Source organism: Gorilla gorilla, chromosome 13 (genome assembly GCF_029281585.2).
Source record: "Gorilla gorilla gorilla isolate KB3781 chromosome 13, NHGRI_mGorGor1-v2.1_pri, whole genome shotgun sequence".
Taxonomy (NCBI): Eukaryota; Metazoa; Chordata; class Mammalia; order Primates; family Hominidae; genus Gorilla; species Gorilla gorilla.
In genome coordinates, this window is record NC_073237.2 from 71,239,727 (window position 1) to 71,266,020 (window position 26,294).

The 26,294-nt window shown below is 42.2% G+C and overlaps 1 protein-coding gene across 5 annotated transcripts in view; it reads right to left on the reverse strand.

Annotated features, from left to right (window-relative positions):
• The window catches only part of CARNMT1 (carnosine N-methyltransferase 1), a 47,198-nt gene extending 44,282 nt beyond the window's left edge, over positions 1–2,916 (reverse strand). Inside the window, exons 1-2 of one of the 5 annotated variants that reach the window (XM_019034250.4) lie at positions 1,936–2,389; positions 1,452–1,548 (exon numbers count right to left, since the gene is read on the reverse strand). Coding sequence is in view for 3 of the 5 variants with exons in the window: in XM_019034247.4 (XP_018889792.2) it covers positions 2,411–2,838 (428 nt within the window). In the remaining 2 variants the exon portion in view is untranslated. Of the gene's footprint in view, positions 1–1,451; positions 1,549–1,833 lie in introns of all 5 variants that reach the window. The other 4 variants (XM_019034247.4, XM_055351164.2, XM_055351166.2 and 1 more) reach the window with 4 other exon arrangements.
• Positions 2,917–26,294: the final 23,378 nt, after the last annotated feature.

The following is a 26,294-nucleotide window of genomic DNA, read 5'->3' on the forward strand; positions in this document are numbered from 1 at the left end:
TTTTTCTTAATTTTTTCACTATTTCTAGGCTATGCAAGTTTGTTAAGTTTTTCAAATTGTTGCAAATCTCAAAACAATTTTCCAATATGTTTATTTCAAAAAATTTGTGTATAAGTGGACCCGTGCAGTTCAGATCCATATTGTTTAAGGGTCAACTGTACTTGCTAAATGTGTAGAACCGGATTGTCCACCACAACCTACTTCGATAATGGAAAAGCTTTTATTTGCACTGTCCAGTACAGCAGACTCTAGCCACATGTAGCTATTGAGCACCTGAAATATGGGTAGTGAAACTGAGCAACTAAATTTTAAAGCTTATTAAATACTAATTAATTTTAGCTTAAATTTATCCAGATATGATTAGTGGCTACAGTTTAAGTCTAGAAGATCACAAAATATTAGAATGTAACAATCCACTGTTCTCTGCTACATAAGCTTTCTGTACCCCTAGGCTTTAAGTGACATTTTAAAAAGCATATTTTTGATGTTATACTATTTTCAGCCCAAGTATTTGAAGTGTTTCAAGAGAGTATATACAAATAAAAACTATTTTTTTTTAAAAATGAAATGTCCTGAATCCAACATTACGCTGGTAAAGAAGAGAGTATAGGAAATAGTATCACAACCACTAGAATATTCACACAAGATCTCTTCTCTATATTGCCACACTTCAGTTCCTGATCAACCCCTACCCCAACAAAGTCCCATCCCATACTTACCCATAAATATCAATTTTAAATTGGTCCTAATATATTAAAAGTAAGTACAACTACGCACTTAACTAAATGGGTCCACCATATTCCCAAGACATTTCCCAATATTCTTTCTAGATTTTTCAAGAGCAAAATGTACCAGACTTTTCTGTATCTCCCACTCTTAGCTATCTGATGTTAGCTGCCTTTCCTAATTTTATGGTTCTTTCCGTCACAATTCCTGCATCAAATTCAATTCTCTGATGGTCTGCCTTGCTCCCTCTGTTACTACTAAATCCGGAGAAATAAAATATCCAAACTACTCCTTTGGGCTCCGTAAAGTAATGCTGTCCCTGGTCCCTATTTCTGGGTTTAATCAGTAAGTTATTTCATCAAGATCTTCGAAGTTCAAAAGTTCCTATCACATATACAATCAGATTCCAAATAACTTTAAGCTTTCACTAAGCAAGCTTCTAAATTCAGACTAGTAAACTAATTTAACTATCAGTTAAAAACTTGACAGACTATTTGGGAATGAGAAATGTATTTCTTTGCTACTATTTGTTTTGTTAAAAATAGAGCTTAAACAACATATGCCAAGCACTAGTGACATAAAAATAAAAAAGACTCAGCCCCTGCCCTTGAGGAGGTCACAGCAAAGCAAGAGATTTATAAAAACAACTATAATACATAAGATGAACAATATAAAAAAACTTTGCATAAAGCACAGCAGGAACCCACCTATAGGAACAGGTTTACCTGCGTAGGAGGTCATGTCTGTCTGATTCCAACTGCAGCCTCAGAACATAGTCACCGGTGGACTCATCTCTTACGTGAATAAAAGTGTTATCTTCACCTGAAAATCCAGTTGATTTAAGTCCCTTTCAGCTCTTGGAATTATAATTTTGTGATTAAGCTACTTTAACATCTATCTAGAAGAAACGTGGAAGTTAGGGAGCTGTTTTTATGAATGAGGAGCATAAAGGTCCTACCACAGTGCCTAGCACACCAGGGAGAATTAGATACAGATTTGCAGAAAAAAAGAACGTAAAGGCAGCTCTTATTGTGACTTCTCTCATTTCTCTCCTAACAATTAGCAAATTTTAGAATATCCGGACCACTTCCGCCCTTAATCACCCACCAGTTAAAGACACTGAGCAGCATCATTCAATCGCTCACACAAAAGTGCAAGTGCGTTCACAGCGCCAAAGAGGGGTGGGTGGAAATCTTAAACTGCTCTTACAAGCACTGGTAACAGTTTGGGAAAATACGTCCTACAGCATCCCACGCGTAGGTGAACTTGGGCTCTCCGTGTGTTCAGTTTGGAGGACATCGACCACACACACCAATCAGCCCAGCAGTGGACGATTCTACCACCATCGTCTTCTATCTGAAATTGTTACAGCGCTTCTCCGGTCACCCCCATCGGCCTCAAAGCCAAACCTTTACGAGGACGGAGGCAAGAGAGCTAATCTGATCCTGAGGTCAGAAGACACGAGGCTGTGCAGCAGACGGCGCGGCGGACACGCGGGTGTGCAGGGCCGGGAGGGGCTGGGGTGGTGCGAGGTGACTCGGGGCCCGGAGGTCAGCTGCAGCAGCCGGGTCCCGACGCCTCGGAGGCGTGGCGGCGGGACGGCGAGCGCCCCCGTTCCGGCGGGTCCGCCGCCACCAGTGGGCGCCCCGACGGTCTGGGCCGGGGTCCGCCACGGGCTCCTTACCCGTAGTAGCGGAAGGCATTAATGATCTTCCAGAAGTGCTCACGCTCAAGCCTCTCCTCCTCCTCCTCGGTGCTGCGCGTGGCCGCCGCCGCTGCTGCCGAAACCGCCGCGGCTGAGCCCCAACGCCCGGCGGAAAACTGCACTTCCACCTCCTCGCTGCCACCACCTCCTCCCCCGCAGCCCTCGGGCAGCCGGGAGGTGGGCGGCGGAGGGCGACGGCGTCGCTGCATCGCCGCCGCGGCCCTCGGCCTGGCTCGCTTGCGTCTCTCCGTGACCGACAGCGTGGTGGCGGCTGCTTGGCCTTCCTCTAGACGGCGCCCGCCGCGGACATGCCCCCAGCTCGCGGCGCGCTCCGCCCCCGCCACCCTCAGACTTCCATCCGCGCTGGGCTCCGCCAGGTCTTCAGGGCTCCCAGAACCAATGCGCATGCGCGTGCCTTGGTACGCGGAGGGCCCGTGCGGTCTGCGCTCATTTGCTGCCGGGCTTCGGAGACAGCGCGCTGACGTCACAACCACGCTTCCAAGGGCGGGGCCAAGGCCCCTTGGTTGGGGGCGGAGGAGGAGCTCGTAGGTGGGGTGGGATTGGCACTGCGGTTACCTGTGCGCGGCGGCGTGGGTAGGACTTAAGAGCCTGCGAGTGCCGGATTGTTGAGCTGGAGGCTGAACGCGGTCCCAGGCACTAGCAAGGAAGGGAAAGGCAAAAAGGAAAAGTTCGGCTTTGATGATTTTATTCGGAATTTTTATTTCGGAAAGTCTAGAAGGAACGTCTTGGATCCGCCCTAATTTAAGTTTTAATTCACTTCCTAAATGAATTCCTATTTTTAATTACTTAAGGGGGTCGGAAGTGGGCGCCATCATCTTTTCACTTTTTTTTTTTCCCCCACTCTGTCGCCCAGGCTGGAGTGCAGTGGTGCGATCTCGGCTCGTTGCAACCTCTGCTTCCTGGGTTCAAGCGATTCTCCTGCTTCTGTCTCCCGAGTGGCTGGGATTACAGGCGCGCGCCACCACGCCCGGCTAATTTTAGTATTTTTAGTAGAGATGGGGTTTCACCATGTTGGCCAGGCTGGTCTGGAATTCCTGGCCTCAGGTGATCCACCCTCCTCGGCCTCCCAAATTGCTGGGATTACAGGCGTGAGCCATCGCGCCCGTCCCATCTTTCCAGTCTTTAGGGGCTTGCGGCAGTCCTAATTCCTCCTTTACTGAGGATGGCAACAGATGAGGAAAATGCAAGGACCTTCTATCCAGCACCTGGTCTTGGGAAGACCATGACACCTACCAGCATCTAAGGGTGGCTCTTGGGAAATAATTTATTCTGGGGCTGGGCCCGGTGGATCACGCTTGTAATCCCAGCACTTTGGGAGGCCTAGGTGGGCGGATGACGAGGTCAGGAGATCAAGACCATCCTGGCTTACATGGTGAAACCCCGTCTCTACTAAAAACACAAAAAATTAGCCGGGCTTGGTGGCGGGCGCCTGTAGTCGCAGCTACTCTGGAGGCTGAGGCAGGAGAATGGCGTGAACCCGGGAGGCGGAGCTTGCGGTGAGCCGAGATCGTGCCACTGCACTCCAGCCTGGGAGACAGAGCGAGATAACGTCTCAAAAAAAAAAAAAAAAGAAAAGAAAAGAAAAAGAAATAACTTATTCTGTTCAATTTAATCCACCACCCAGCAAATGAGTCTTACAAAGTAATGATAAAAGGGAAAGATTGCTTTATTCGAGGGGTTAAATATGCCCAGTGACCACAAAGTCTGTTAAAAAGTTACAATCATATTGAAAGTGAAGTGGCTTCATATTTTCATAATTTAAATTAATAGTTGAAATAAAGGTAATGCTTAAAATGACTTAACATTTTTATATAAAAGTTTTCTAAAACGTGAGTCTATTAATAGTAATGCAGTAATACATGTTTCAAAATTCAAAAAGAAAGTGCAAAGGATTACAAATATGAATTGGAGACAGTCTCGCTCTGCTGCCCAGGCTGGAGTGCAGTGGCACGATCTCAGCTCACTGCAACCTCCAGGCCTTCCGGGCTCAAGCGATTCTCCTGCCTCAGCATCCCGAGTAGCTGGGATTACAGGCATGCGCCACCACACCTGGCTAATTTTTTGTATTTGAAAATACTAAAGTAGAGACTGGGTTTCACCATGTTGCCCAGGTTAGTCTCCCTGAACTCAGGCAATCCACCTGCCTGGGCCTCCCAAAGTGCTGGGATTACAGGCGTGAGCCACCACGCTCGGCCAAGTGTGAATAATTGTTTTACCTGTCCCTAGCCAGCTATGTTCCTCTCCAGACACAATATACCAATTCTTTGCCCATTCTTCCAGATTTTCTATCTAATGTCTATTTTTCGAAACACTAATTGTTCGGAAGTTATGTATACACACTCATAGTAGTAGCTGTTTCTAATACTGTTCTCATGTACACATGCACAGAAGTTTTACATGTTGTAATTCATTAAATGTATTGATAGAGGTCTGAATGACCTAATTGATAAAGGCCAGAATGTCATGGATAAAGATAATCAGCTCCATACTTTGAAATATCCTCGGAGGTAGAATAAACATTTTCAAATTAAAGTTATGTGCATAGGCTTCCTTGACTCTGTCTGCTAACTTGGTGAGTCTTAGAGTCTGTGTCATGAAGGTGCTCAGCTTTAAACTCAATTGTGATCTTACAGGTGAGGAAACCAGGGAATCAGAGATATTAAGTGATCTTCATACACCCACCCACCTCTCATACCTATATTTATCAATATTTGTTTATGACTGTGACTGTACTTTTTAAATATTATGCTAGCTAACATTTGTTTAATTAATATTTTTCAAATTGTTTTCCCAGTTTATCACCTTATTTGTCCCTTAGCTCTGTGAACTAGATGCCATTATTATCTTGCTATAAGAAATGAAGAAATAGACTCAAAGAAATTAATTTTCCTGCCCAGGGACACATAAATAGCAGAGCTGAAGTTAAGTCACTCATTCATTTATTCTTTTTTTTTTTTCAACAAACATGTTGATTGCCTTCTATATTTCTTTGCCCTGAGCTGAAGGCAGCAGAAGTTACAAGTATGGGCCTCTCACTCTCACTTCACCACCTAGTAATTCCATGACTTGTATGAAACATTATGTAAAGCTTCAATTGCAATATTTCTTATATTTCTTTTTCTTTTCTTTCTTACTTTTTTTTGGGTGGGGTGGGGTACAGAGTCTGGCTCTGTCACCCAGGCTGGAGGGCAGTGATGTGATCATGGCTTACTGAAGCCTTGACCTCCTGGCCTTACGTGATCCTTCCACCTCAGCCTCCTGAGTAGCTGGGACAACAGGCATGCGCCACCACTCCTAGCTAATGTTTTTTTAAATTTTTAATAGAGATGAGGTCTCATTATTTTGCCCAGGCTGATCTTGAACTCCTGAGCTCAAGCGATATTTCTGCCTTGGCCTCCAAAGTACTAGGATTACAGGCATGGGCCACCAAGCTCGGCAATTGTAATATTTATAAAATAGACATGTTACCCTTTTTACAGGGTCATTGGGAGGAATAAATGAGATAAAGACTGAAAAATGCCTGGTATATAGGCTCAATAAATCTTAGTTACCTTCCCTACTCTCAGTTGTCTTTAGAATAAAGTTTTAGCCTTGTTTTAAAACACTTTTCTTAGGACTTCTTTGACCTAACTTCTTTGCAGTGAGTTTCTTCGACTGATATCTTCCCAAACCATAGAGTGATTTGAGCTGAAAGATTCGGAATGTTTTTCTCAGGAGGAGACCAATTAATCTCCAGGAATTAATAAGTAAAAAGCACCATCGTGCTTTTGTTAGTTATTCTGAAGAACTGTTGGTTAAGCACTTAAACTGCTTACATACATTTGCACACTGCTGCTGGAAATGTAACATGGTGCAGCCACTCTGGAAAAGAGTGCAAAGCAGGTTTGCTGTGCACTGGTTACCAACTGAGTCTGGTGAGACAGAACACCCATGTGTACAAGTTACATGAAGTGAATTTATTATTTACAGCTAGGCAACAAGGGAAAACCGAAGCATAGGATTCATTGTGAGCCAATCTCCCGAGACTCAGGAAAGTTGCCCCGGAAGGATGGAGTCTTCTGGAGGCAACATGACATGTTGGGCTAAAATGATGAAGGACATCCTGTTTCTAGGAGGGACTGGAACAGAGCCTGGGCTGTTTCAGCCAGTCCCTCCTTATCTCAGGATATTGCATTCCTAGCACATTCTACAGTTATTCTTGAGAACTATTAATACAAGTGAGAAACTGAGGAGAAGTTGATCAGTCCAAGGCCACTGGGAACTGTCATGCAAAGAGTATAGTGATTTTTTTTTACAAAACTGAATGTACACTTACCATACAACCCAGCAATTACGTTCTTAGACATTTATCTCAGATAAATGAAAACATGTACACACAAAAACCTGTACATAAAAGTTCATAGCAACTTTATTTGTAAAAGCCAGAAATTGAAAACAACCCAAATGTCCTTCAGCAGATGAATGGTTAAACAAACTGTAGCTACTCAGCAATACAAAGTAATGAACTCTTGATATATGTAATAATTTGGAAGAATCTCAAAGGGATTATGCTGAATGGAAAAAAAGGGCAATCTCAAGGGGTTACATACTGTATGATTGTATTTTACTTTATTTTTATTTTTTTTAGAGACAGGGTCTCACTGTTTCACCCAGGCTGAAATGCAGTGGTGTGACAGTGGCCCAGTGCAGTCTTGAGCTCCTGGTTCAAGCGATGTTCCTGCCTCAGCCTCTGTGAGTAGCTGGGACTACAGATGTGCACCACCACACCTGGCTGATTTTTTTTTTCTTTTGTGAGACGGGCCCTTGCTTGGTTGCCCAGGCTTGTTTTGAACTCCTGGCTTCAAGTAATACGATTACATTTATGTAGCATTTTCAAAATGACAAAATTATAGGGATGGAGAACAGATGATTAGTCGCTTGGGGTTGGCGGTGGTGGGGAGTAAGGGCGGTGTCTGTGTTTATGAAAGGGTAGCTCAAGGGAAACTTGTAGTAGAACTGTCCTGTATCTTGACTATAGCAGTGGTCACACAAATCTACACACGAGATACAATTGCATAAAAATTAGGGCATTTCTCTCAGCCTACTTTGGCTCAGGAGACCGCCCCACAAAATATAAAATAAAATTTAAAAATTAATATACACACCAACCCACACGCAAATGAATACCACTCACAAATTCATCCATCTGGTGAATTTCAAATAAGGTCCATTAATTATATCAATGTTAACTCACTAAACTCCATGCTCTATTGTCTGAACCAGGAAGACTCAACTTGTTTTCCCAGTCATACCAACGAAGTTACTCCCTCATTATTTTCAAGGATGTTTCATAATCAATAAATGTTTGTAAATAAGGGCTTTGAAATGTGCAAGTCTTCTCATCTATTAATCCTAAGTATATATACATATTTTTAAACATTAACGTTTAGCAGCTACTAAATATATTTTTATTAGCCTCACATTTCCCAGTTAAATGCCTCATTGAAAGTTTGTAATATATATTATGTTGGTTTTAACTGACCTTTTAACTGCCTTGCCTAGTAGACTGTATGTCTGAGGGCAGAAGGCATATCTGTTTTGTTCATGCCTGTATCCCCAGCATCTAACAAAGTGAGATTTTTCTATAACCACTTTTTGAAATGAATAAATGAATTTACAAGTGCCAGACACTGCACTAAACCCTGTAATATGTCATTACATATAACTTAATACAATAGTATCATCTTTTTGGTTTTTTGTTTGTTTTTAAACAAGGACTTGCTGTGTTGCCCAGGTTGGAATAGCTGGGACCCCCCCCCGACACACACTTTTTAAAAAACCAATGAGCACACTATAATTAAGTACCTTGCTCAAAGTCATACAGCTGTTAATAAGTAAAGCCTCAATTTGAAAGCAAGCCCAGGAAATGATTAACCACTGGATCTACTGCCTCTGCTGAAGTTGGTCTTGTCTACCTTTAAATAAGTTTCATGAAGTTGTTTTACTTTTGGAAATCTTATTAATTTGTAAATAATTGTTTGCAGTGATTTAGCATTTTAGTTGGGTAAGAAAATATATATTTTGCTGACCAAAACTGAAAGACTAGATTGCTCACAGAGTATGTTTATAGAGAAAATAAACAATTTCTTATGCTTTATGTTAAAAATCTGGTTTATATATCAACAATGACTCAAACTGCTGTTGAGCTAAAACCTCAAGGAAAAAGGCAAAGGCAAGTAGGGGCTTTTTTCACTTAATACAAGGGCTCCCTTATAATTCTCATCGTCATTCTAGGATTTATTATTTTTACTCTTGGGATTCCTCTATTAATTCTGTTCTTTATGCAAAACCGTCTTTGACTTAGAACTAGCTAGTTTTGTCTTTGTATTCTTTGTTCTAGTCCCTGGATCCACATGAAGGATATTATAATTTGCTCTTAAAATAATAAGAATGCTCTCCACTATGGAGCTAGGGATATGATTCCTGTAAATGGTCACTTCGTGCCTTTTGTAAGTTTTTTTATTTAAATATTTTGTACGATAATTAAATTGTTTTTTGTCTTATTACTCCTGGTAACTCACAGAACACCTTTAGTGAATTTTTATATTCTTTCTTAATCACAGGAACCAGAACCCAGTTGCAGTGTTTGTATGCATGTAGTTTTAATGCTCTCAATGGTTATTCTCAAACTTGGCATGAAAATTCTATTATTGTTGTTAATTTTTGAGGGGGTGGTTAAAAAGTGAAGTGAAATGGATTTTGTGTAACTGATTAGTGCTAAGTTAGTTTACAGAAAAACATCACAGGGTATGTACTGCTAGGAATAAGTCTCTCTTTCTAGGGATCCTATAATGGTCCCTACAAAGATATCCTCCCATCCCATAAACTTTAAATCTTTTTGTTGTTGTTGGGGAACATTTCAAGTTAAAGGAATACACTGAACTGACGTTATTCAATGCTTTCTCATGCATGCTTAGTGTATTAGCCAAACAACTGCACCCAAATAAAACATTTTGGGAAGATATGTATGTATGTATATATGTATATATGTATTTATGTATGTATTTGAGACCAGGTCTTGCTCTGTTGCCCAGCCTGGAGTGCAGTGGCATGAATATGGCTCATTGCAGCCTTTACCTCCTGGGTTCAAGCCATCCTCCAGCCTCAGCCTCCCAAGTAGCTGGGACCGCAGGCATGCAACATGATGCCCTGCTAATTGTATTTATTTTTTGTAGAGGCAAGGTCTCACTATGTTGCCCAGGCTGGTCTCCAATTCCTGGACTCAAGTGATCCTCCTATCTTAGCCTCCCAAAATGCTGAGATTAAAAGTGTGAGCCACTGTGCTCGGCTGAATTATGTATTTATTACTTCCCCAAGAAGCATCGAAATAGTAATCATGGGGGGAAATATCAGAATTTGGTTGGACTTCCTCATATTTATCTTACAGATTATTTTTGTTATTTTAAGTTACTTTTAGTGGCAAAGATGGGAGTACCACAGGATGTTCAGAGCAAATGATTTGTGTTTTGTCTGAGACCCTCACACAAGTAAGAAAGATACTTTCTACTTCCATCTTCACTGCAAAGCCAGTCTCCAAGATCTTGGCCTGTTTTTATCATCCGGCCCTGATGTTTTCTGAAATTATTAATAAAGGGTAAGATTGGGCTATCATATTTGAATTAGCAGAATCACTCTAACGCCCTATCGTGACTCCTGTCTCTCCATTTAAAATCCTTTCAGTCTCTGGAAGGTTCCCCTCTACCCAACGCTTAATGGGTGATACCTGCAGTCCACATTTGCTGCTCAAAAGTATGGACCAGCTCATTTATATCTCCTGGGATACTGTTAGGAATGCAGTATCTCAGACCTCACCTACTGAATCTGAATCTGCATTTAAACAAGATCCCCAGGTGATTCACAGGCATGTTAAAGTTTTGAAAAGCACTGCTCCAGAAACCAAACAGAACATATACATCTCAATCCTTTTACTGGTAGATTAAACCCTCATATGGGCCAGGCGCGGTGGCTCACGACTGTAATCCCAGCACTTTGGGAGGCCGAGGTGGGCGGATAACGAGGTCAGATGGAGACCATCCTGGCTAACACAGTGAAACCCTGTCTCTACTAAAAATAGAAAAAAAAATTAGCCAGGCGTGGTGGCAGGTACCCACTACTCAGGAGGCTAAGGCAGAAGAATGGCGTGAACCCGGGAGGCGGAGCTTGCAGTGAGCCGAGATCCCGCCACTGCACTCCAGCCTGGGTGACAGACCGAGACTCCGTCTCAAAAAAAAAAAAAAAAAAAAAAAAAAAAGGGTGGGCTGGGCACAGTGTCTCACACCTGTAATCCTAGCACTTTGGAAGTCTGAGGTGGGAGGATTGCTCGGGGTCAGCAGTTTGAGACCAGCCTGGGCAACATGCAAGAAATTAAAAAATTAGCCCTAACTACTCTGGAGGCTTGAGGCAGGAGGATTACCTGAGCCCAAGAGTTCAAGGGTGCAGTGAGCTATGATTGTACTGCTGCACTCCAACGTAGGCAACAGAGAGAGACCCTGTCTTTAATAAAAAATTAAAAAATGAAAGAAGAAAGGCGAACAGTGGGGTAGAGATGGGAGAGTTTGCTTCTAAGAAGACAAGTGAAAATAACTTTATCTTCATGTTTAAACAGAAAAAAAACCCAACTAAATCTTCTTCAAGAATGCATTCTCTCTGATTTAATATATACCCACACTATAAGCATAACTAACTAAATACGTGTATTTAATTAATGTTTGGCTTCAGTTTACTTTATTGTGTTCTATGCTGTACGCCAAACGAAATGCTAGCGTGTGCTTTACTTGCTAATCAATACGCTTACATAAAAATTATTTGGGGCAGGGCTTGGCATAGTACAGTCATTGGGCCAACACTTTTTAACTAATCTGCCAGCCTCCAGACATTCCTCCAGTGCCACTATATATAGAGTGACTTCAGATTATTCTTTTTTCAATAAATAACTTTTTTTGTCCAATGTGAATTGATTATGTTACTCTTCTGATTCAAATCCCTCAATGGTGTTCCACTATTTATTGGACAGAGTCTTAACGTTCCCCCAAATAACATATAATGTCCTTCCCATGTGGGCCACGGGCCATCTTTCCCGTCAATCCCATGACTTCCCTCTCAACCCCTTACCTTACCATCCCCCAAAGAGTCACTCCTTCCTCAGTTACTAAGTTTCTCACACTGCTAAAATATCTGGTTTCCCAGTAGAATGTGAACTCATTTAAGGCATAGGTTGTCCCTGTTCATAGCACTGTCCCTTGCATAGTGAGGACAATCTGTAAACATACAATGAACATATATAGAGCAGGCATTGACAAACTTCTATAACAGGGATCCCTAACCCCCAGGCCATGGACCAATATCATTCGGTGGCCTGTTAGGAAATAGGCCACACAGGAGGTAAGTGGCAGGCAAGCAAGTGAAGCTTCATCTGAATTTACAGCCACTTCTCATCGTTCACATTGCCTCCTGAGCTCCACCTCCTCTCAGATCAGCTTTGGCATTACATTCTCATAGGAGCATGGACCCTATTGGGTACTGCGCATGTGAGGGATCTAGGTTGTGTGCTCCTTATGAGAATCTAATGCCTGATGATCTGCCACTGTCTCCCATCACCCCCAGATGGGACTGTCTAGTTGCAGGAAAACAAGCTCAGGGCTCCCATTGATTCTACATTATGGTGAGCTGAATAATTATTTCATTATATATTACAATGTAATAATAATAGAAATGAAGTGCACAATAAATGTAATGCACTTGAATCATCCCAAAACCATCCCTCTGCAACCCGGGGTCTGTGGAAAAATTGTCTTTCACGAAAAAAGTCCCTGATGCCAAAAACTTGGTAACCACTGTTCTACAGAGAATCAGTGCATAAACATTTTCAGCTTTGCAGGCCATGAGACCTCTTACAACTACTCAACTCTGCTGTTATATCTTGCAAACAATCACAGAGAACACAAAAAGGAGTGATGTGACTGCGTTTCAACAAAATTTTTTTTATTATTATTATTATTTTTTTGATAGGGTCTCACTGTGTTACCCAGGCTGGAGTACAATGGCGTGATACTGGCTTACTGGAGCCTCAACCTCCCAGGCCCAGGCAATCCTCCTACTCAGCCTCCTGAGTAGCAGGGACCACAGGCATGCACCACCATGCCCAGCTAATTTTGCGTATTTTTTATAAAGATGAGGTTTTGCCAGGTTGCCAAGGTTGGTCTTGAACTCCTAGACTCAAGTGATCTGCTTGCCTCTGCCTCCCAAAGTGCTGGAATTACAGGCATGAGCCATAGTACCCGGCCAATAAAACTTAAAAAACAAAACAAAACAGGTGACTGGTTGGATTTGGCCAATAGGACATAATTTGCTGACCCTAACATAGATGAATAAATGTTGACAGTAAACATGAATGCTACTGTAAATGACTTTCTCCTGTTTTCCCATACCACCTTGAGGCCTTTCTAGGCCTCAAACATCATGTCTAGGTCATTCATTACTAACATATCTGCCAGATGATAGTTCCCCAGTGTCTGGGCCTATTGGCCCTTCCCCTCGCTCTTTCAAAAAAAGTCTAAGTAGGAGAGTATGCAACCAAGAGCCATAGCAGGATATTTCCCACATACCAGAGAGTCTGAAAGTTCACCCTAAATTTTATAGTGTAGGAACCCACCTATGGACCCCTATGTGGGTTGAATCATTTCTCTTCTTCTGAACGTCAATTAGTTAAAACTCTGGATTTAAAATGTAAAACCTTGAAGCTGGAACCATAACTAGGAATGTGTCAGAATTTTATCTTCCGAAAATCTCTAGAAAAGTCAGTGTTTCTTGGTGTTGGTGGAGGGGGGCGGGCAGTGATATTTCTTTCTCATGTTTCAGGTTTCCACAGAAAGGGAGTTCAGTCAAGCGACAGTCCTTGGCTTCCTCTATTCTTTACTCATCCTGTTTGGGAAAGGTAGAGCAAGTCGTCTGATTGGTACATCTGGAAAGAATAAACTGGGCTTGCTTGGCTCAGCCCCTGACCTTATTTTTTCCTCCTAGGATTACATTTGCTTACATCAAGCACAATTTCTTCTCTGTTACTCATTCCATAAAATTCTTCCTAGTTTTCCTCATTTAGTACTGCCTATCATGATGTGAGTAAGCCTGACTATTTCTGGATAGAGTCAGGAGGCTCATTTTACTCTCACATTAACATATTTCTTCCAGTGTAGCTTTATTGCCTGTGATTGAGCAGACATTTTGGCCACCATCAGTTTCTTCTTCGTCTTATTGTTTAATCTCTTCTGAGCCCAGTGGGAAAGAGGGGAGTGTATCGAGATATCTTCTTATATTAGGTATTCTTGATTCCCTGGCATCTGCAGCCTCACTGGCCAGGGAGAGATTGACTCTCCCCAGACTAGCTAGTTCCTAGAGATAGTCAACAACTCCTCTGTGCCTTTCATTTGCAAATTGAACAGTCCAGAACTCACATCCCCCAACCACCTCCTTTATCGAACTCTCATACACAAACCAACTTTCCCCTGCCCTAATCAACCTAGGGTCAGGTACCACACAACTCAGGACAGTCCCTACACCCCAGAGACAGCTGAAATTAATAAAACTAGGCAATCCTACATCTTCCTTGCCTTGCCTTTTTTCTTGCCTTGATCCTTCCTTGCCTTGCCCCTCCCCTCCCCTTCCCTCCCTTCCCTTCCCTTTCCCTCCTCTTCCTTCCCTTCCCTTCCTCTTCCCTCTCTTCCCCTTCCCTTCCCTCTCCTCCCTTGCCCTCCCCTCCCCTTCTCTTTCCTGTAGAAACGATGATAAAGGCTCATGCCCATGGGTTCCTCTTGCTTCTTCTGCTTCCTGACCGACACTGGTGCTTCCCCGTGTGGCCCTGTGTGGCGTGTTGTGCCCCTTCCCTCTTGGGAACTGTGAGTCACAAGCTATCTCTTCATTGGCAGTCATCTCATCATCTGCTGGCCTCACTGTACCTAAATAATAACATCGACGTTTTAAAACAAGCAGTTGTTACTGGGCCCCTCCAAAGGCCCAACAAATATCATTTTTCCCTTCGTTCCTGATATGTTTCTTTTGAAATCAGGAAGATGGAACAGAATTACCTAAATATCTAGGTCCTGATTAGCAATAATTTGCCCAGTTTTCATTTGTTTTTGAGATTCTTATACTGATTTCTTAAAGAAAAGTAACTTATCTTAAGAATTTATCAATCTGCATCTTAAGTATGAAACATTCTTAAGCTTTGAGAACTAAGAGAAATGTAATTCATGGTCCAAGCCCTCAGTAAACTTATGGCCCATTGGGAAAGCAAAACTAGAAAATGTTAGACAGTTGAGACAATTTAGTGTTAAAACAGTATGGATTAAGGAGGGTGTAATGGGAATTAAGGAAAGGAAAGAACAGTTTGAAAGGGGCATGACAGCTAGATATCAAAGAGTGAATTTAACTCAAAGAAGCAAAGAGGTAGGAGTACTCCTTGCAAGCCAATTCAAGTAGGTTTAAGCCAAAAGGCAAAAGGATTTATTGTTTGTAGCTAAAAAGATCAGGCATAGATAGATCTAGAGGCTCAAATTATATCATCATCAGGAACTTCTCCCTTGCTATTTCTTGGCTTTCCCAAACACTATTCTTTTCTAAAAATTCTAACAGAAGCTCTAGGCAGGGCTGGATTGGACCAAGTTGCATCTTGTGCCCTTCACTCAAGTGCTGTAACCAAGGGACTGAGGTGCTCTGATTGGCCAGGTTTGGGTCACATGCTACCCTAGAGCTGGCTGTGGAGTCAGCCATATCCAAATTTATGGACTCTTAAGTAAGGGTCTGATGGTTCCCCCAAAAATTCTGAGAAATATTACCAAAAAGTAAAACTGATTCTGGACAGCAAAATACAACCATCTTTGGTGTAGTGGAAGAACAATGACATGAGCAAGGAGTAAAGGAAAGTAAAGACCTGTCTGATTATAAACCATGTTAAGAAGCAGGAGAGACCATATTCAATAATTCAGGTGGTATAAAACTATTAGGAACTTTACAAGTCAGACCAAAAGTCTGGATAAATCACTAAGCAATGGAGATTGTTTTTTAGATTCTAAAGCACTAGAGTCATATGATGAAAGTAGTAGTATAGAATGATTCATTAGACAAGAGCCAGGGGATTAACTGTCATCAAGAAGACCAGATGAGAAAATTGTTTAAAGAATCCTGAAATGGCATGATAAAAGTTTAGGCTACACAATAATAGCAAAGGGAAGAGATTAAAGCAAAAATCCAGATAATATTTTCAAAGAAAAGACAGAGTTGAATATAGGGGATGAATAAGGGGAAAAATCAAAAGAGATGCCGGAGGCTATAGCTAGAGTTACAAAGGCATTACTATTAGAAATTTATAAGGGAAGTAGGTTTCCCCTTCTTCTAATGCCTCCTGCCCCACAGGCCTGCTCTCTTATCCTCTAATTTCTATCAAATCTAGCAGACTGAATTAAGACTGCTAGGGGTTCTAGTGACTGAAAGATTATGGCCTCCCACCTCCATCACTGTATGTGATTCCAAATAAAAATACTAATTGTCAGGCCCGGCGTGGTGCCTCATGGCTATATTCCCAAACCTTTGGGAGTCTGAGGTGAGAGGATCGCTTGAACTGAGAAGTTCAAGACCAGCCTGAACAACATAGCAAGATCTCATCTCCACAAAAAGTTTAAAAAATTAGCCAGGCACTGTGACATGCATCTGTAATCCCAGCTGCTTGGGAGACTGAGGTGGCAGCATCCCTTAAGCCCAGGAGTCTGAGGTTGCAGTGAGTTCTGATGGCATCCGTGTACTCCAGCCTGGGTGACAGAGTGAGATTCTGCCTCTAAAAACAACAACAACAACAACAACAACAACTAAATGGTCAAGGAAGTCCAACAGGCCTGATTTCTCACATGATGCTACCATGATGCTTTGCTTACAGTTGCATATATGACATTTTATAATTTTTTTCTAACTAGAAATTGACTTGCTGCTGATACCCTAATTTAGGTAATCCATCACTACTTTTTTTTTTTTTTTTTTTTTTTGAGACAGAGTTTCACTCTTGTTGCCCAGGCTGAGTGCAATGGCACGATCTTGGTTCACCGCAACCTCTGCATCCTGGGTTCAAGCGATTCTCCTGCTTCGGCCTCCCAAGTAGCTGGGATTCCAGGCATGTGCCACCATGCCTGGCTAATTTTGTATTTTTAGTAGAGATGGGGTTTCTCCACGTTGGTCAGGCTGGTCTTGAACTCTCGATCTCAGGTGATCCGCCCGCCTCGGCCTCCCAAAGTGCTGGGATTACAAGCGTGAGCCACTGTGCCTGGCCATTACTTTTTTTTTTTGAGACACAGTCTCACTCTGTTGCCCAGGCTGGAGTGCAGTGGTGTGATCTTGGCTCAGTGCAACCTCCACCTCCCAGATTCAAGTGATTCTCCTGCCTCAGCCTCCCGAGTAGCTGGGACTACAGGTGGGTGCCACCATACCTGGCTAATTTTTGTATTTTTAGTAGAGACAGGTTTTCACAACGTTGGCCAGGCTGGTCTCAAACTTCTGACCTCAGGTGATCCACCTGCCTTGGCCTCCCAAAGTGATGAAATTACAGCCGTGAGCCACCGCGCCCAGCCTCATCACTACTTTTATTGTCATAATTTTTCACTCACAGGTTGGAAACATGTTTTTGGACTATAGATGTTCTCTCTCTCTGTGTGTGTGTGTGTGTGTGTGTGTGTGTGTGTGTGTGTGTGTGTGTGTGTTTTAAGGCAACTTTTAAAATGGTGCTTGAATACTACAGAATTTTTTTTTTTTTGAGACAGGGTCTCACTCCCATCACCCAGGCTGGAGTGCAGTGGTGCAGTCATGGCTCACTCCAGCCTTGACTTCCCAAGTTCAGGTGATCCTTCCACCTCAGCCTCCTGAGTAGCTTCCCAGTGTACTACAGGCACACACCACCACACCTAGCTAATTTTTAATGTTTTTAGTCTTGAACTCCTGGGCTCAAGCCATCCACCTGCCTTGGCCTCCCAAACTGCTGGGATTACAGGCATGAACCACCACATCCAGCCTATGGCTGAAATTATTTATAACTTCTGGCTGTTAAAAAAGTGTATCTAGGCTGGGCGTGGTGGCTAACACCTGTAATCCCAGAACTTTGGGAGGCTGAGGCAGGCAGATCACGAGGTCAAGAGATTGAGACCAACCTGGCCAACAGGGTGAAACCCTGTCTCTACTAAAAATACAAAAATTAGCTGGGCGTGGTGGTGCACACCTGTAGTCCCAGCTACTCAGGAGGCTGAGGCAAGAGAATCGCTTGAACCTGGGAGGCAGAGGTTGCAGTGCGCTGAGATTGTGCTACTGCACTCCAGCCTGGCAACAGAGCAAGACTCTGTCTCAAAAAAAAAAAAAAGGTGTATCTATCTAGGTCGAGTGCAGTGGCTCATGCCTGTAATCCCAGCACTTTGGGAGGCTGAGGTGAGTAGATCACTTGAGGTCAGGAGTTCGAGACCAGCTTGACCAACTTAGTGAAATCCCATCTCTACTAAAAATACAAAAATTAGCCAGGCATGGTGGTGCTCGTCTGTAATCCCAGCTACTAGGGAGGCTGAGGCAGGAGAATCGCTTGAACCTGGAAGGCAGAGGTGGCAGGGAGCCAAGATCACACCACTGTACTCCAGCCTGGATGACAGAGTGACAGCCTGCCTGCCCCCCACACACATATATCTACCTAATTTTAGTAATTAAACTATTTGATAGGGATATCAATTATATAGAGGCAGAAGGAAGAAAAGAGAGAGAAAATGAAAGATAAAAAGTGCATCAGGTAAAGATGTCTTCAGACTGGGAGAGGGCTGGCATTGGCACTCGGACAAATATATTCATCTTTCCTTCCTAGTTTCCCTTCTCTGGGCACTAGATCAGAAGGATAGATTCTTCATTTTGGGAAACTAGAGTGATTAGATGATTTGGTGGATAGAATGTAGAGAATGTAAGAGCAAGCAAAGAAGTAAAGTCTACAATGAAAAAGGAAAGCTGAGTGCCAGCTCACAATTTCAAAACTGTTCATTACTGGATTACTGGAACACACATTAGCGCAATATCCAAAGAACTATAAGCCAACAGCTGTACTTGAATGTCTTACCCTTAGCCTTCCACTGCTACAAATTGTAGACTTTTGTTTACATCTTTAAATAATAATAACTAATATGTAAAGGCCATGTGTCCTATGCCAGATTACTGTGATAAATGTAAAGCGTAGGTTAAAAAATTTAATCTTCAAAGCAACTTTATAAAGCAAGTTTGCCATTATCTCTGTTTTATAGACAAGGTGACTAAGCCTCAAGACTTAGCTTCTTGAAATCACACAGCCAGATTTGATTCTGTTCTAAATGATGGACACCAAAGTTCTGCATTTTATTATTACATTATACTCTTTTCCAAATACACAGAGAAATACTGAAATTTCTTTTCTCAGGGTGACAATGTTCTAATCTGAAAACCAGGATTTTTATTGCTGAAGAAGAAGGGGCAGATGGAAATTGGGAGGGCTTCTCTGCCACATCCAATAAATTAGCACAATCATTTTTTCCTGTAGTGCTGGAACAGACCACTGTTTCTTCAGTTGAGTGCCAGATAAAGTAACTGACTTGCAATTAGGCATCACATTCTCTCAAGAGTTAAACCACATTTAGCACAGTGTGATGTTCATACTATATGTGCATTTGGGGGAGCTGATGGTTTGTCTTGTAAATTCACATCTCATCTCATGTACCTGCTAGGCATGCGTTCATATTCTCTCCAACGCTCCCCACCCCTCTATCTGTCTCTCTTTCTCACTCTCTCTCTCTCTCTTTCCTCTAAGCCTATATAGTTGATTAGAATTTGATGCAATGGGATACACTTTTTTTTTCCTGCTTTCTTTCCCATCACCTTGTGAAATAATTTCAGACTTTAGGATTTTCTAAGAGCAGTACAGAGGGTCTTCATATCATTTTCACCCAGCTTCCTCTGTCAACATTTTGCTTGATGATATGCAATGATCAAAACTAAAACATTGGTACCATAGCACTACTACAGAATTTATTTGCACTTCACCAGTTTTCTCACTAAGGTTCATTTACTGTTCCAGAATCCAATCCAGGATCTGGCATTGCCCTTAGTTGTTGTGCCTACTTAGTCTTCTCCAGTCTATGACAGTTCTTCAGTCTTTTTCTTTCATGACCTTGACACTTTGGAAGAGTGCTGGTCATTTGTTTCATAGAATGTTTCTTAATTTGGGTTTATGTGCTGTTTTCTCATAATTAGATCAAGGGTACACATTTTCAGCAACAATACTATAAAAGAAGCGTACCCTTCCCAGTGTACACATTAGGGGGTACATGACAGAAACGGCATATTTTTAGTCAAATGAGTGGCATGATACAATTCACAATTTAAAATAAAAAGACAACTCAGGCAGCTATGTGCAGGGTAGACTGGAGAGAGGAAGATTACTGTCAAAGCCACCAGTTAAGAGGTTGTTGTAATAAACTAGACAGGGAATGAGCAAAGGTGCTCTGAGCAAAGGCTGTAGTTGCAGAGACAAATGAAAGTCTGAATATGAGATTTCTGAAGTAAAAATAATAGGATCTGGGGGCTGTTTCCATGAGTGGAGTGAAGAGGGAGAGGAAGTGAGGGTAATTACTGGGATATTAGGTAGATGGTTGACTCCATTGTCAATTGGTGGCCAAGATCTTTGTAATTTAGATTCCTTAGTAAGATTTTAAAATAATTTGCTAATGTGTGACTGCCTCCATGTTTGTGATAAAGAGAGGGGATGGGGAAGAGATGCTGAGCAATTTATTGATTCTGTTTTCAAGTTCCAGGTTTGGAAATTAAGTATCTTTGGTTTATATCTATGAGTGAGGACCAGGCACAAGTACCAGCATCTCATCATTGCCCTCATTTTCTCTGGGTAAAAGATAACTTGACATGTACTTTAAAAATATTTGTTGAGCGCCTGTAGTCCCAGCTACTCGGGAGGCTGAGGCAGGAGAATGGCATGAACCTGGGAGGCGGAGATTGCAGTGAGCCGAGATCGTGCCACTGTACTCCAGCCTGGGCAACAGAGTGAGACTCCATCTCAAAAAAAAAAAAAAAAAAAAAAATATATATATATATATATAAGTTGAATGTTGTATGAAAGAATTAGTACATCTGAGTCAGGGGCTGGCAACAGAATGTCATGGGAGCAGTTGTAAATTGTTCCACAGCCAAGGAGTCTTACACACAAATTACCTCTGGTGTTCCCCTGGAACACTGAAGCCAAGATGGATATTCAAGAGTAAAGTAATGAAAATTAATCTTTTTTGCTCATTTCTCTGTTAGAAATAGAGGGGAAATAAAACTCTTAAATTTCCCTAATTTTGGAGAAGCCTACCTGAGCTCCCATTGACCTAAAAACTGGACCTAACGCTAAAAATGTATCATGAAAGTAAGAAGGAAATTTAGCATTTGAAAGCAGTGGGTTATCATTACATGTTAAATATCTACATCCCCAAATAAAACAGGTTTTTAACATGGTGCTGCATATCAGAATCATCTGCAGAGCTTTTAAGCCATACAGGTGCCCAGGACCCATCCCAAGCAATTCTGATACAGTAGGTGTGTTATTCAGAATTTCTTTGGTTAGGAGTGGCAGAGAGCAATTCAAATCAGCCTCAGCCAACAATTGGAAGGGAGTTGTGTATTAGTTATCTAATGCTGCATGACAAGTTACCCAAAGCTTAGCAGCTTATAACACAGTCACCTTGTACTGTTTCTTTGGTCACGAGTTTGGGAGTGACTTAGCTGGTGATTCTACCTCTGAGTCTCTCACAAAGTTGAAATCAAGGTGTCAGCTGAGCTTCAGTCATCTGAAGGCTTGACTGGAGTTGGAGGACCTACTTCTGAGATGGTGCCTGTCACATGGCTGGCAAGCTGGTGCTGGCTCTTGGCAGGTGGTCCTGCTGTTTTGCCATATGGGTTTTTGCGCAGAATAGCTTGAGTATTCTCACAATGGGTTGGCTGGTTTTTCCCAGAGCAAGCAATCCAAGAGAGCAAGGCAAAGCAGCTCAATACAATTTTACAGCTGGGATTCAGGGGTCCTCGAGTAGGAGAAGGTGGGTGGTATGCATAGGTTGGATGATCTAATGCTGCAAAGGCTGAGGGCCACCCTTATATGGAGTTTTAGGTACTAAGAGAAAATATACCACATGTTCCACTGTACCCATTTGTTTTTTAATAAGGTGAAAATAATTAAATAATTAAAATGAATATCAAGGGAAGCCTTGAAGAGGAAAGAATAATACTTTTTAAAACTCCAAGGTTATGGATGACCTCCTTTAGCCACAGTGATAGACTTAGCTCTGTCTTTTAACCTTTAACATCTTTAATATTTGCAGAACCCTTTAGAGTTTCTCAGGTGATTTCATAACTTGTTATTTGAATTTAAGAACAAATCTTAGGTTTGTAGGATGGAATGAGGAGAGTTGGGATTGAAAGATGGAGCTAATAATAGTGAACACCCACCAGGTGCCAGGCACTTGGTTAGATGCTCTATATTCATGAACTCTTTAAATAAAATACCATGAAGCAGAAATGAATAATTTTAATTTTGAGGGAAGCTCAGCTTCCTTAGGCTTGGGGAGGTTAAATGACATGCTCATGACCAAGCACTGGAGTCGGGCTGAGAACCCAGCTTTCCCAGTCCCATGTGCTTTCAACTCAGCTGCTTCATTTTTCAGCATGACCAGCCATTGCTGTCACTTCCCTTATGCTCCATCCCTGACTTCCTCTTCCTCTTCTGGCAGCAAAGGACTCCCCAAAAGACAGAGGACCCTACAAATGTAGACTGTTCCATGGTGGGCACGTCTATGCAAGTTTGCTGCCAAAGTCCAAGGAAGTTGGGAGGCCAAAGGAATAGGCTGACGAATTCCGTTTCTTAGAAAAAAACCATCTAGGCCGGGCGCGGTGGCTCATGCCTGTAATCCCAACACTTTGGGAGGCTGAGGCGGGTGGATCACCTGAGGTCAGGGGTTCAAGACCAGCCTGGCCAACATGGTGAAACCTCCTTTCAACTAAAAATACAGAAAATTAGCTGGGTGTGATGGCGGGGGCCTGTAATCCCAGCTACTCAGGAGGCTGAGGCAGTAGAATCGCTTGAACCCGGAGGCAGAGGTTGCAGTGAACCGAGATTGCACCATTGCACTCCAGCCTGGGCAACATGAACAAAATTCCATCTCAAAAAAAAAAATGAAAAAAATGTATTTATTAAGGACTTAAGAACAGAAGGCATGTCTGTGTCTTGGGCAGAGGCAAAACAAGATGGTGGATCCCTGTGCAATTACCCCCCAGACCCAGAGCTCATATTCTCTAGTGAAAGAGTGGTTCAGAAGGGATGTGTAGGACAATCGAAGTATGACAACACCAAGATTGTTTGATCTAAGGGCAGGATCTATGGTATGTACCTGCTCTTACATAGGGACAGTAGATAAACTGAAAATCTTAGAGGCCTTCTTGGACCTGGGGTTAATCAGAAGCCAACATGGTGGATTAGACATTGAAGATGGAATTGCTTTGGCCTCCGCACAGGTCCAGACTTATTATGCCCTAAAACATTTTTTTCCTTTTGTTTTGGTAACTGCTTTATTGCAAGCCTATTGGAAAGAATAAAAGAGAGAGAGAGAGAGAGAGAGAGAGAGAGAAGGAAGTATATTGGATTGGAAAGGATAAGTAGTTCACAATTTATACTGAAATAAACCAAACAAGTCTGGCTCTAACACTGACTACTTGAGTGGCCTCAAATAACATCTTGGTGCCTCATTTTCCTTTGTTGTCAAGTGTAGTAACACTTCTTAGGGTTGCCCTACCTTTCATGGATATAGTAGAATAGGTGGCATGAATGGTGGAAAGTGCTTTGTGTTCCTATAGGTATTTGGGTGAAATAAATCATTTTCAGGCAGTTTATATTATCTCTATTACTAATGTCTCAAGCTTTTTAATCACTCTTTTACCTTACAAATATGCTTAAATGTGATTTGAGTCAAAGTTTCCAACAGCAAGAAGTAAACATTACTTCTTCACATCATTTGTGGCTTACTAAAAGCAATAATAGTAATAGCTGGGCATAGTGGCTCACGCCTGTAATACCAGCATTTTGGGAGGTCAAGGTGGGTGAATCACTTGAGGTTAGGAGTTTGAGACCAGCCTGGCCAACATGGTGAAACCCCATTCCTACTAAAAATACAAAATTAGCTAGGGGTGGCAGGGGGTACCTGTAGTCCCAGCTACTCGGGAGGCTGAGGCACAAGAATCTCTTGAGCCCGGGAGGTGGAGGTTGCAGTGAGCTGAGATCACACCACTGCCTTCCAGCCTGGGCAACAGAGTGAAACTCCAACTCAAAAAGAAAAAAAAAAGTAATAATAATAATACCTGAGATTATCCAATATAGATGTCAACTTTCAACTTTCCCACCAAATGAATCTGCTATTTCTAGCAGCTGTAGACCAGCTGAACAACACGTCCTAAATCCAGTATTATCAGGGTCATCATAGGAGAGAACAAGGGACCTTCTTTTCTGAGCCTTGCAACACCTCTGCAGGACAGTAAGGACCACATAAAAATAGAGGTCTTGAGGAGCTCTCATCTTACATGCTCCACCTATCTAGGACTCCCAAACACTCAGCTAGTCATATCCTCAGTGAAGTCTGTGGAGCCCTAATTAGGGAAAAGGAGTCAAGCTAGTGGGAGCAGAGGAAGGCAAAAAGAAAAAGCAGATAAGCTCTAAGTCTGCCTTTCTTCACAGTCCAGGACACATAACCCTTCTGCGCAAATAACTCACAATCTTCCTGTGCCCAGACCCTTGGCTGATAGAAAAATGCAAGTTAGCTCACTGCAGCCTTGGCATTATCAGTACTGCATGTAACTCTCTCCAGCACAAGTACTATCCTATAAAATCCCCAGCAAGCCTTTGTCTCCTTGCAGTCAGCTCCTCTCTTGCTGACTTGCCCATTACTTCCTTGCAACATATTTTCATACTTTCTCTAATAAATCTACCTTTCTTTATCTATAACTGTCTTGGTAAATTCTTCTTACCACCCACATCACCAACCCCATAGTTGGCTTTCACTCACAACAAAATCTTATTCTTCTGACACTATCATTTTACTCCTGCCAATCTGATAGACAATCACTTCCGCCAATAGAGTCCAGTGGTTAAGAGCACGGACTCTGAAGTCAAATTTGAATTTGGCTCTGCCAATACTTGTGTGGCCTTGGTCAAGTTACTTAACATCTTTGTGCCTCGTTTTCCTCATCTGAAAAGTAAAAATATCTCCTAATAGAGGTTTTTGTTTGTTTTGTTTTTGTTTGTTTGTTTTTTGTTTTGTTTTGTTTTGTTTTTGAGATGGAGTCTCACTCTGTCGCACAGGCTGGAGTGCAGTGGCACGATCCTAATAGAATTTTATGAGTATTAAATGAGATCTATGTAGGGAGCTTAGAATGGTGGCTGGTATGTGATAAGCACTCTACAAGTTATAGCTATTTGAGGTATAACTTGAGATATAGCTACTTGAAGTATAATCTGAGTTACCTCCTCAGAACTTCAAGACTTAGGTAAACGGCTGTTTAAGTAGAAAGTCTTATAAGCATTCACAGGCCGGGTGTGGTGGCTCACGCCTGTAATCCCAGAACTTTGGGACGCCGAGGTGAGTAGATCACTCGAGGCCAGGAGTTTGAGACCAGCCTGGCCAACATGGCGAAACCCCATCTCTACTAAAAATACAAAAGTTAGCCGGGTGTGGTGGCATAAACCTGTAGTCCCAGCTACTTGGGAGGCTGAGGCACAAGAATTGCTTGAACCCAGGAGGCAGAGGTTGCAGTGAGCTGAGATTGGGCCATTGCACTCCAGCCTGGGCAACAGAGCAACACTGTCTCAAAAAAAAAAAAAAAAAAAAAAGCAGCATAGATGGAGAAGACGTGAAGATCAGCATAGACCTAAACCAAATAGCAATAAGTACTGATATCATCAATCTTTGATGCCTTTGTGCTTTATTCTACCATATCCATCCACCATTTGTAAAATAGGAAGAGGGACAAAAATGTGAGTATCAGGATAAGCGAGGCTCTGCAGAGTTCCTGCTGGGTCTCTCTTTTGCCTGGAGAAAGCAGCAACTCACTCATGGAGATAAGTTCAAGGAGTGTCTTGAATTGAGTAGCTACAGATTCCAGGTACTCCTCAATCAGCCTCCTGTGATAATACAATTAAGTGAGCACAGCATGTTCCAAAGTTAAAGGGCTTCTTTGATTGGTTCTTGGATTCTGAACTGTGAAGCCTCTTCATAGAATGTAGTGTGGGTAGCCAAGATAACAGAGGTGTAATTGCAAGCTACATGCATGATAGTGGCAAGCTAGGTCATAGAGTTTTGGGGCTAGCTTCATAATACAGTATAGCATGGTGGTTAAGAACTCACTATTTGGGCCATGCAAACTTGGGTTCCAAATCTGGCTCTGAAACTTGTAAGCCATGACATTTTGGGTAGTTACTTTACTACTCAAAGCCTCATGTTTATATGGTTGTTATAATGATTAAATAATGTATGTAAAGTATTGTCCAAAAGTTGAAAATATGACTCTCATTCCAATATAAAGAGAACATGACTCAAAGATTTATTCACTTAGCCTGGCAAGATGGTAAATCTTGTTCAAAGAGAATTGGAGGCAGCAAAGTATTCGTGGTGGCTGAAAGAAGAGTGTTTGAATAAGATCACCAATTTGATATAAAACTGGTTAATGTATAGAGCACTAT